Genomic DNA, 12,013 nt, shown 5'->3' on the forward strand with positions numbered 1-12,013 from the left:
TCTGTAATAATTCTGTTTGTGTTCCTAACAGAATTGTAATTTAGACTTGCTAATCAATTAAATGATGTTTCAGATCCCAGTTTTCTTTTCCTTCACTCCTGGAGCAGCTATTTACTCTAAAGTACATGCAAAGCAAGTGCCTTATCCATTTCATAAATAGGAGCATAATTTGAATTGGCAGTTCATCAAAGAATAGAACAGAACCCATCAAATTAATCAGATTATTTGTTACCTGACAATTCATTTGGATTTTCTTCCAGCTGTGGATCTTGATGGGTTGAATAGCCAAATTTTACTCCAGTGTCTTAAGGTCTTGAATAATGGTTTTGAAGACCTAGACAATTTGACTTTGTTTTTGTCTTTTTCACTCTCTACTTCAATAAAGAATGAAATGCTTTTTGCTATACCACCGTACCCCCGCTGGTATAAGCAAGCTAACTAAGTGCAGACTGAAAGTGTTCATGTTGTCTTAGTATTGCCCAAAGAGATGTCATTAGAATTTAACTACCCAGGAACCAGTATTAATAGTAACTATGAAAATAAAGAAATCAAGTAATAGAGGATTTGCCAATTAACTATGATTTTCTTGTCAGTTGGACCATGAATGATTATCCTTTAAAAGATATAGTCATAGAAACTATTTCTAACTGTCAGAGTAACAAATTGAGGAACTTTGTGAGGCGATAGGTTCATAGAGTTAAGATCCATTGGGGGTGGGGAGATAGAGTTTTATGGGCAAAATAGTGTTTTTTTCAGATGGAACTTGATGCTTTTTGTCTACAGAGCAGTGCAGGTATTGATCTGTTATATGCAAAGTTACTCAAGTCACGATTTTCTGCACATTGCTGTGATTTGTACTGTTCATTTTTTTTCTGCCTTGCCTTGCAGTTATCATTTATAAATTTTTTTTGTCCCTATTCCAAAGATAAAGCACATCAACTCCTTGGAACTCAATCATATGAAGCAAGAAATCCACTTGAACTTCTCTAGAAACATTTCATCCAATCTCTAATTACTGGGTTATTACTCTTATGTCTTCAGTTGAAGTACAGCACAGATGACTGTATCTTCCGCTTTACCAATCTTTCATAACAATTGGTCTTTTTGTCATGTGCACTATTATCTGCATAAAAAATAAATATTTCACTAGTATCTATAAGCAACTTGTGTTTATTTTGTAGTGGAGATTGTGGATTCGGTGGAAGCCTATGCTAACATGCTACGAAACATCTTTGATTTTAATGCTTTGAAAGAGCTACTTTCGGGGTCAGAGCACTTGAAGATAAGATTGGATGCCATGCATGGAGGTATGACTGCAATGAGAAGTCTAGTTATTACTGTATTAATATTAGAACATACTTGTATCCTTGCTGAAAATTTCTGGTATAAAATGTAACTGCAAATGATGAGTATTCATGAAAATATGCTCAACAAATCGACTTAAATTTCTCAGCATTTTGTTAGGAATTACATAATTGAATTATTTTCAAATTTTAAAAAAAGAGCTCTCTAGCTGCTTGCAAAGCTAGTACCTCTTTAAGATTTCAAACTGCTGTAATTGATCTTTAATTAAGTAAAATATTGTATTTGCATTATGTTGTAGTGTTACTCAGTTTCCTCAGCAGAACTATATCTCAAAAACCCTCCAGTTTGTATAGCACAGTGAACTATTGCTGCAGGTCTTTGCCACATTTCAGACTTTATTTGGTTATTTTCCTTTGGAAAAACATTAATTTTAATTTTCTGTGTTTGAAAGCTGCGAACATCACCTACAAGTTGCTGGAATAAACGTGTTACCTTATTCTGGTTCCATGTTGTGAGTGATCCACTGCTTTGCTTTCCTTAAATCTGTCCTAACCTTAAGTGGATCCTCCCATAGCAATTTTCTGAATAAACCCTGCTCCACTGTGATCAGTGAGTCCTTGTGAAGTGTATGTCCCACTGCTGACTTGCTGTTAAATAGCTGATATACCTATGAAGGCTTTTGACATTGGTACATATACGAGCTATTCACTTATTTTCTTTTTTCCATATACGGTATCTTTGAAATAAATGCCTCTCATAATTTTGTACACCTCCTTTGGGATCCCCTCAACCTCCTCTATGCCACTAAAAACAAATCCAGCCTGTCCAGTCTTACCCCATAACTGAAATATTTCATCCAGGCAACTTGGTGTATCTCTTCTATACCCTTCCCAATGCAGTAACACCTTCAAATTTACAAGAGACATTTTCTTATCAAGGCACCATCTCTACTTTTCTTAAAAGTCTAGGATCTCAAATTTATTTGTACCTTGCAGTCCCTAAAATGCAGACATGTAAACTGATACCCTCCATCCCCATTTGGGAAGTTGCAGTGAGCCAATTGACAATAGGATCAAAAGAGGTTATCAAGCTTAAGGAAATTTCTTGTTTGGGACAGGTATATGTCTAGAAAAGGCACCTTTTTTGAAATGTCAAAGCTTGATCTTTGAGGGCAGAAAAGAAATCTTACAAATAGTGTTAGCAGTTCTGCATGTTCTAAAGAACCTGCTGTTGATAGGGTGTATATTTTTGCTTTAGATTCAGTCTTGATATCATTCTTTGTGTCTTTGGATTGTGATAAACAGTTAATCCTCCCCCTGAACTGGTGAAAGTTAGAGGTAAAATAAGTTTTAAGATGGAGAGTAAAGGAAAGTGGGAGAGAGAACTGGGTTAAGGTCTGTGACAGATCGTCAAAGACTGTCACAATTTTTTTCTCTCCTTGCTGCTTTATCCACAGATAATGTAGTACAATAAATTTTAAGCTAATATTTTTCCATTTCTGAAAGAGTCAAAGATAATTGAACCATAGATGTACAGCACAGAAATGGGCCCATTGGCCCACCAATCCATGCTCACCTTTTTGCCCACCTACAATAACCATCAAATTTTAAAATTTTGTTTCCATTTCTACAGAACTGTCTGGCTTGCTGAGTAGTTCCAGTATTTTCTGTTTTCTGATTCTCTTACAAGAGCTTACTTTGCTTTTGACAATATTTTGTGCAGTGTTCACTTCATATTAGTTTTGGATTTCAGGTTTTTAATTGTCAATGGGCTGTACTTTTGTCATCAGAATATTTACTTGTTTCATTCATTTTATTCTTTTGAATAGTGATGGGTCCTTATGTTAAGAAGATTCTGTGTGAAGAGCTGGGATCCCCTGCAAATTCAGCAGTGAACTGCGTTCCTCTTGAAGATTTTGGTGGTCATCATCCTGATCCAAACTTGACGTATGCTTCTGACCTAGTGCAAGCCATGCAAACAGGAGACTATGACTTTGGAGCTGCTTTTGACGGTGATGGTGTAAGAAAAAACATTTGTCTTTCTGTCAGTACTTTAGCTTGAACCTGTTATGGTATAATATTCCAGTCTCTAATGCTGGTGACCAATGTAAAGGGATATGAATATATTTAAACAGACCAATTATGGCAGTGGAATGGTGCTGCATGTTAGTTGCCCTCATGTTTAGTGATGTGGAATAGGCATATGTCAGAATTTAGTTTTGTGCTGGATTAGAGTTTCTACTTGATCGGGTTACATCTATATATCTCTTATTTTCTTTTGTAGAAGCTGCTGGTGATGTATCTGTGTACTGTATTTTTGTAAAGTATACTTCTCTTTGAAAAGTAATAGGGAAACCTGCACCCTTTTTTTCCCTTCAGAGATCATAAACAGCCTGTGGTTGCTATGCTTTGCCAATTCTATGTACTTTATGTGCAAATAACTGTTGCTGTCTGAAGGGCATTGCTGCCAGAAATAAAGTGCCTTGTCTCATCCACAGATAAAACAATGGAGCAGAATTAAGAAATCTGACCTATCAAGTCTGCTCCATCATTCCATAGTAGCAGATTTATTATCCTTCTCAAACCCATTCTCCTGCCTTCTCCCCATAACCCTTGATGCCCTTACTAATCAAGAACCTATCAACTTCCACTTTACCCATCTACTTTGGTCATCTCTTTTAACTATTTATTTGAGGTGGTATTCAGTTTCTTTTGTATTCCTGTTCTTTGCTCATTTCTTTTGACTTGGGCAGTTTTTCAGATGGAGGATGACTTCCTTACAGTCCATTTCTGAGGACTGAATATTACCCATGTATGAATTCTTTCAACATGGATTGGCTATTGCATGTGGTCTCGACAAAAGGCAAATAGAACCCCAGCAATTGGATGCTAGGCTCTTTTTTAAAAAAATCTTTGTTACATTTTAACTAAAATACTTTTCAGTCTTGATGAAGCTTTGCTCGTTTGATCACATGTATTTTGCTGTAACATTGTTGCATTTAACTCTGACGGCTCTCAGACCCCTTCAAAAAATCAAGAAATTGATTAAGAAGCCAAACAGCTAGAATGAAGTGCTAAATTCAGACCTGCTTAGTTTCCAGTGAGACCACATTGTTTTCATTGCACAGTAATCTCAGAAAGGTGTTAACCCTTAAAGACATGTTCCTAATGGCAAGGAGGAGGAGAAGATGGCGGTGCAATGCAGCTTGCGCGGCCACTCCAGTGAATAATATCTGTAATCTGTCAAGTAGGGTGCCATGCACAATCCTGATTTGATGGAGACAGACGTGAGAGAGCAGAGGAACATCTGGAGAAACTTCTGAAATGCCTTTTTCACTGCCGCTGCTACTGTATGATCCAGAATCTCCGGAGGGGAGGGCCCCGAGTCCTCGGCTTTGCTTATTGCTCAGCAGCCGGGATGGGGTGGAAGCACTCGGCAGAGATGGTGCTCGGTGTCGAAGGGCTGGTTGGAGGCTCGAAGTTTTCGGACGGACTCAGAGTCAGCTGTGGTTGGGTGCTTCCAATGCATCGACAGTTGTCGGTGCCTGGAGGTTTATGGCAGAGAGAGTTTCTCCCTTTTGCCACCTGCTATCGGGACTATCGGGAGTTGATCGGAACGTTGAGACTTTTTTTTTACCGTTCCCATGGTCTGCTCTTTATCAAATTATGGTATTGCTTTGCACTGCTGTGACTATATGTTATAATTATGTGGTCTTGTCAGTGTTAATCTTTGGTTTGTCCTGTTTTTTTTCTGATATCACTCTGGAGGAACATTGTACCATTTCTTAATACATGCATGCATTTCTAAATGACAATAAACGAGGACTGAGTGTCCTCATAATCTAATCTAAGAAGGTTGTAGCTTTGGGGTTTAAGGGTTATGATCAGTTGCAATCAAGCTGAGTGGGTCTTGGAATGAGACTGTGATTGGCTAGAGTAAGCAGAGCCTGATACCATGTTGCATGTGGCAGCCATTTTTATTAAAATAAAACTTGGTTGAAACAGTGGAGACACAAAAGATTGTAGATGCTGGAAATCTGGAGGGACTCAGTGGGACAGGTAGCATCTGTTCAGAGAAACAGACAATCTTTATTAAATATGAAAACAGACCTCCAGCAGTGCCCCACAAGACTCACTTTACAGCATGATATGCTCCTTGTTGAATTGTGTGCTAACATGAGTCATTCATCTTTAATTCAATTTTTGCTTTTGATCAAATAAATGCATAATTCACTCATAATATCATTAACGTACAAAATACTGCAAAGAAATGTTTGACACATTGAGTATAACAGCTGCTTCACAGCGCTAGATACCCATGTTTTGATCCTGACCTCGGGTGTTGTCTGTGTGAAGTTTGTACATTCTTCCTGTGACTGCATGGGTTACCTCTTGGTGCTCTAGTTCCTTCCATGTCCCAAACACATACAGGATGGCAGGATACAATTAATGTCTTAAAGATAAGAGTCAGAATGTTTTTTATCTTCAGTTTGTTTAAATTATGTTTGATCACATAGACTAAAAATGTAGTTTATTTCTTCTAGGATCGGAACATGATTCTTGGAAAGCATGGCTTCTTTGTCAACCCATCTGATTCTGTGGCTGTAATTGCTGCAAATATCTTCACAATCCCATACTTCCAACAAACTGGTGTTCGAGGATTTGCTCGCAGCATGCCCACTAGTGCAGCACTGGATCGGTGAGCATGATTTTCTTGTGGTCTGAAACTTAAACGGGTGACTGCATCCTGGTTATCTGTTTTGTTTTCTTAAAGGGAAGTCCCTGTTTTTGGGAAAAAGTACATTGAGCATACTAATAATCTTCTGAATTTCCCAGTACTTTCGTGACTGGAAACATGGGAGACTCTTTTGACTAATTCCACACAATCTTTAGAATTATTATTGAGCAAGATACTTCAAAACACCACTTGCTTTCAACTAGGGACAGCATTATTAAAGTAACTGAGGTTCATAATGTTTCTACATATTGTGCCTCAGTTAAATTTATGGCAAAGATCATCTATCCGATAATATGGATCATACAAATTCCAGATCTTAATTAAATAGTATTTTCTACTTCTAAGTGCTTTAAACTGAGTCAAGTGAATATGAATCAACTTAACCATTAACAGTGGTTTTTAGGGACTGGTAAGATTTCCTGTCAAGAAAAAACTTTTAGAAATAAAGAACCTCGTGACATGGTATCATATGAGCAATCCTTCCCTCAATGTCAACAAAACAAAAGACCTATTCACCTATTTCAGAAAGAAGGCGTAATGCACACGCTTCTGTTTACAACAACTCAGCTAAGGTTGGGAGCATTGAGAACTTCACATTCCCCTGGGTGAATATGGCCAGTAGCCTGTCCTGTTCCAACTATGTTGATGCCATGGCCAAGGAAACTCACTAGTACCTGTACTTCCTCAGGAGGCTAAAGAAATTTGGCATGCCCTCTTTGACCCTGACCAGTTTTTATTGATGCACCACAAAATGCATCCGATCTGGATGCATCATGGTTTGGTATGACAACTGCACTGTCCATGACTGCAAGAAACTCGAGAGTTGTGAACACAGCTTAGCATAGCAAGGAAACCAGCTTCTCCTCCATAGACTCCGTGTTACCTTGGTAGAGCAGCCTGCGTTATCAAAGTCCCCACTCACCCCAGACCTTTTCTCTTCTCCCTCTCCTGTTGGGTACAAGATAAAAAAAAATCCTGAAAGCATGTACTGTCAAGCTCAAGGACAGCTCCTATCCCACTGTTATAAGACTCTCCCTCCATTGAATGATTCCCTAGCATCATAAGATGGACTCTTGACTGCACAATCTACCTTGTTATAAACTTGCAGGAAGGATGTGGAAGCATTGGAAAGGGTGCAGAGGAGATTTACCAGGATGCTGCCTGGTTTAGAAAGTATGCATTATGATCAGAGATTAAGGGAGCTAGAGCTTTACGCTTTGGAGAGAAGGAGGATGAGAGGAGACATGATAGAGGTGTACAAGATAATAAGAGGAATAGATAGAGTGGATAGCCAGCGCCTCTTCCCCAGGGTACCACTGCTCAATACAAGAGGACATGGCTTTGAGGTAAGGGGTGGGAAGTTCAAGGGGGATATTAGAGGAAGGTTTTTTACTCAGTGAGTGGTTGGTGCGTGGAATGCACTGCCTGAGTCAGTGGTGGAGGCAGATACACTAGTGAAGTTTAAGAGACTACTAGACAGGTATATGGAGGAATTTAAGGTGGGGGGTTATATGGGAGGCAGGGTTTGAGGGTCGGCACAACATTGTGGGCCGAAGGGCCTGTACTGTGCTATACTATTCTATGTTCTATGTTTATTGTCTACCTACACTGCACTTTTTCTGTAACTGTAACACTTTATTCTGCACTTTGCTATTTTACCTTATGTTACCTCTAATGCACTATTCTCTTACATACTATTCATACAGATATATTCATTACAAGTTTTTCATTGTAGGTATGATAAACCAATTTACCAATTTACTTTTAAACATCTTTTGGTGAAATTGCATTATTTACCTTTTGACAAAAATGCTTGCATGTTTTTAAATGTATCATATATTCAACTATTTGTACTGAAGGAACTGCTAATGAACAGTTTTACTGCTTAACACAGCCATAGTAAATCATAAGTCAATTATTGTGAAAATAATTTACATTTCACAAATATTCTAAATAATTATGATTAGCAATGACACCAAGTATGATTGAACAGTCACTGTTTTCCTGGTTACGCAGGAATCTCCTTTGCCTGTGTATGTTCTCATTTGGTGTATAAACTTAATCACCCTCTCTCTTTGTTAGCACACCAACCAAACTCATTCCAACATTTTCTGCACAGAACTTTGGATACAATTTTCCCTGGTTTTCCCTCTGTAAGCTTATCTTTTTACAAGGCGTTTCCATCACTCTTAAAACTATTTTCATTAAACCTCTGACTTCACATTTGCTATGTTATTAACATTACAAGTAGCTGCCATTCCTGACCCTATAATGGTCTTTATCATTGCCCACTTCTCAAAAACAATCCTTTGTCTCAAATCCGTTTACAATTCTGCTTTTTGTTTCTTGTACCTGGTGTCTGTTATCTTTAAATTTTATTCATTTCTCCATTTGAGTTTCTGGGTCTGGCATGCTACTGATACACTCCTAATCAGAAATAATATTACTTATGACTTTGACCACAATAATCAAATGCTGCACCTCTTCTAGAAACATCCTCCTCAATTTCTCTGTATCCTGACTATAATAGATGACACCATTTTCAATAGTCCTGTTCAATATTTTGATTGTATTTTGTCTGTATTTTGATCAACTTTTATAATATTGTAACAAGTTTCTCTTCCTGGTTCTGTACCTTTTAGAACTTGCAAGCAAATATTCTTGACTCCCTTTACATTTTGTTTTATTCTATAACTGTAGCCAAAGTTGTGAAGTCAAATTCTGCAATAAATTATAGATACAAATAAACTCTTCTCAGGGTTCCAGCCGGGTATAGATATCAATTTTAACTGACATTTTGATGACAAACTCTGGCATCTTCATCAGGGATGATGCCTGGGTATGTATATCTGGTGATATTTATATCCCTGTCGCCCGTCCTTCCAGATTGGTTAGTCCACATCCAATCAGCTTTCCGCTCTCCCACCTTGTTTACAATCAAATTCCAGTTCATGCTTGGAGTGAGACCTTCATCTTTGTTAAAGTTCTTTTCCTCCAGTTTTATTTCAATGGCTTCCTTTACCAGGTGTCCCCAAAAGCCATTGGCACGGCACAGTAGTTTTGTGCCATTGAAGTCGATTCTACGGCCATTTCAACTGCAATGTTCTGCTACCGTTGATTTCTCTGGGTAACCCAAACAAGATACACCTCCTGTGCTCCTTGATATGGGTTTCCACTGTGCGTCCCATCTGGCCAATATACGCTGCTCTACATTCACAGGGAATCCTGTAAACACCAGGCGTTCTGAGTCCAAGGTAACCTTTGACCCGCATAAGCTGTGATTTGAGTTTCCTTTTGGGTTGCATTGCATTCGCAGTGGCCATAGGATTGACTTCAATGGCATAAAGCTACTGTGCCACGCCAATGGCTTTTGGGACCACCTGGTGAAGAGAGCCATTCAAATATAACTGGGAGGAACAGAATTTTAACAAAGATGAAGGTCTCGCTCTAAATAAGAACTGGAATTCAATTGTAAACAAGGTGGGACAGCATAAACCTGTTTGGATGAAGACTAACCAATCAGGAGGGATGGATGACGGGGGTATAAATAGCACTGGACTAGACATGCCCAGGCATTACCCCTGATGAAGATGGCAGAGTTTGTCATTGAAACGTCGTTAAAATCAATACCTGTACCTTGCTGGAAGCTCGAGAAGAATTTATTCATCATATACGTCAGGAAAGCACTAGATCCTTTTTCAAATTATAAATAAATTTTTTGGATGGTATGACTTTTGTTTTATTTGTTGAACAAAATTGAAAATTAGACCTGAATTCATTTCTTCAAAGGGTCGCCAAGGCTACAAAAATAGCTTTGTATGAGACGCCTACTGGCTGGAAATTCTTTGGAAATTTGATGGATGCCAATAAACTTTCCCTTTGTGGAGAAGAAAGCTTTGGAACAGGTATTTAATTTTCTTATTTGATAGACGAAAGTGATATTAGTGACATTACGAGATAAGAGGCCGACAAATCCCTTTACTATTGTAGTTGATTATCATGAGATTTTTAAAATCGTTGCTTTCAACATTAAGGCATAGTCTAAATCTTAAAAAAAAATGTGCAGTAGACAGTAATGTGATGATTTGGCAAAGCAGATTGCTCTAGTTTCCAATACTCGGGTGAATTAAAAGTCAGCAGCTAAGCCATTCCTGAAATTATTATCATGTGCTTTCTGGCAGATGTTGTGCTAATAAACTGAGAGAGAATTGTCATCTCCCTTTGGTCTTGTGACTTGGGGACAGTATTATTTGAAACATACTCTCAAAAGAATAACAGTTGTTTCTGAGGATTGGATCTGAAGATAACTGAGCTACAAAAATTGTAAGATTTGTCTTGAATTGTACTCTAACGGAGCCTTATTTGGTTTCAGTAGTCCTACTGAGGAATGAGGGAAAACATGCACGTTTTTGTTTATGAATATTGGCCAGCTCAGGTAACTGGACAATATGCAGGAATGAAGTCTTGAATACGGAAGAAGGAACTTTATTGTTTAAATATAGAACATTTTCGAGGGCAGTTTTAGTGCAAAGCTTTTGCTTTATCTAATCTAACCTTGGAGTGCTTAATGAGAAACTGGAAATGTGTTTCTTCTGCCTGCATTCCCACACCATGATTCTTGAATTATTTTATTTAATTAAACCTTTGATTCATAGTGGTCTTTATTTTCATTATCTCTCAAGGATCTGACCACATTCGTGAAAAAGATGGTCTTTGGGCTGTGCTTGCCTGGTTGTCCATTATTGCCAAACGCAAACAAAGTGTGGAAGTGATCATGCAGGAACACTGGCAGAAATATGGTCGCAATTTTTTCACCAGGTCAGATCATATTATTAAAAAAATTAAATTTCCTGCATTTAAACATGCATAGTTAGAGAAAAAATCTAAATGTGGTTCCAGAACTGATTTCCATGTTCAACGTCACACTTTACGCTCAAATTATGAAAAATACTGTATTACCATTTGCCAGTAAGATAAAATTTTGAAGGCGATCTTGTTGATTATTGTCTAGTACCATTTGCAGTTCATTTTCAGGCATGTTTCTTAAAAAGAAATGCCAAACATAGTGAAGTATAATAGGGTCGAAGGAGTAGACTGCATATATCCCATTTATTTAGTAGAACAGTGCAAGCATTTCTCTGAGCAGTCTGCAGGATGAACAAACAGAGGGAATATCAACTGGGAAATTTATCTTTGATCCTGAAAGGATAAAAATGCTCATCATTTGGTAACTTGGATCTTAAGGTATATCACCAAACACTGCCTCAAAACACATCCAAGAACTTGTTCAGTTTCATTTGACATTTAGCAAAGTGTAATTTTGGGAGAAAAGTATTGTAATTAATCTTTATCTACTTGATGAGCCTGCAACCTACTTAGAACATGCACAATCACCTAACTTATAATTCCGCTACTGTGTGAACTAGACACAGTATTTTAGAATGGGTTAGCCAGTGGACTGGGCAAGAATATCATGCTGCTTTTTAATCTGTTTTTGTTTGTTGAGAGATCCTGATTTGAAAAAGAAACATGTTTTCACAAGTACATTCCTTACTATTTGGAAAGTTGGTTTTGCAGCAGAACTGTTGTCTTTTCCGCAAACTAATGCAGTATGCCTTTTGAAGACAAATCAGACTTCTGATGCTTGATCTGGAACGAAATCAAAGAAAAGTGGATTTAACCCTTTAGGTTAACCCTATGTCACGCTGGGATAAAGAGAAAACAAATTTGTTTAAAATTGCAAAGGATGAGGGAGGACTGGATAGGGCAAGTTGAAAATCTCTGGTGAGGTGAAGCCAAGGAAGTGGCAGAAATCGCCATGGATGAATTGTTAGCCTCAAAGACTCGGTAAAAAGGGAGTACCAGAGGAATTCTATCCTAGCTCTGCCCAGGAAGAAAGGAGGTGAGTGTGGAGGTGCCCAAGAATATATGTGAGGTGGTTTATGCTTTGTCAAATATGTCAAAAGGAAGC

At 38.0% G+C, this 12,013-nt stretch overlaps 1 protein-coding gene across 2 annotated transcripts in view; it reads left to right on the plus strand.

The window, feature by feature from the left end:
* The window catches only part of pgm1 (phosphoglucomutase 1), a 93,401-nt gene that overhangs the window by 66,665 nt on the left and 14,723 nt on the right, over positions 1 to 12,013 (plus strand). For both annotated transcript variants that reach the window (XM_063064122.1, XM_063064121.1), the window contains exons 4-8: positions 1,182 to 1,307; positions 3,134 to 3,324; positions 5,849 to 6,003; positions 9,832 to 9,947; positions 10,725 to 10,860. In XM_063064122.1, the coding sequence (XP_062920192.1) occupies positions 1,182 to 1,307; positions 3,134 to 3,324; positions 5,849 to 6,003; positions 9,832 to 9,947; positions 10,725 to 10,860 (724 nt within the window). The remainder of the gene's footprint in view (positions 1 to 1,181; positions 1,308 to 3,133; positions 3,325 to 5,848; positions 6,004 to 9,831; positions 9,948 to 10,724; positions 10,861 to 12,013) is intronic.

Source organism: Mobula hypostoma, chromosome 12 (genome assembly GCF_963921235.1).
Source record: "Mobula hypostoma chromosome 12, sMobHyp1.1, whole genome shotgun sequence".
Classification (NCBI taxonomy): Eukaryota; Metazoa; Chordata; class Chondrichthyes; order Myliobatiformes; family Myliobatidae; genus Mobula; species Mobula hypostoma.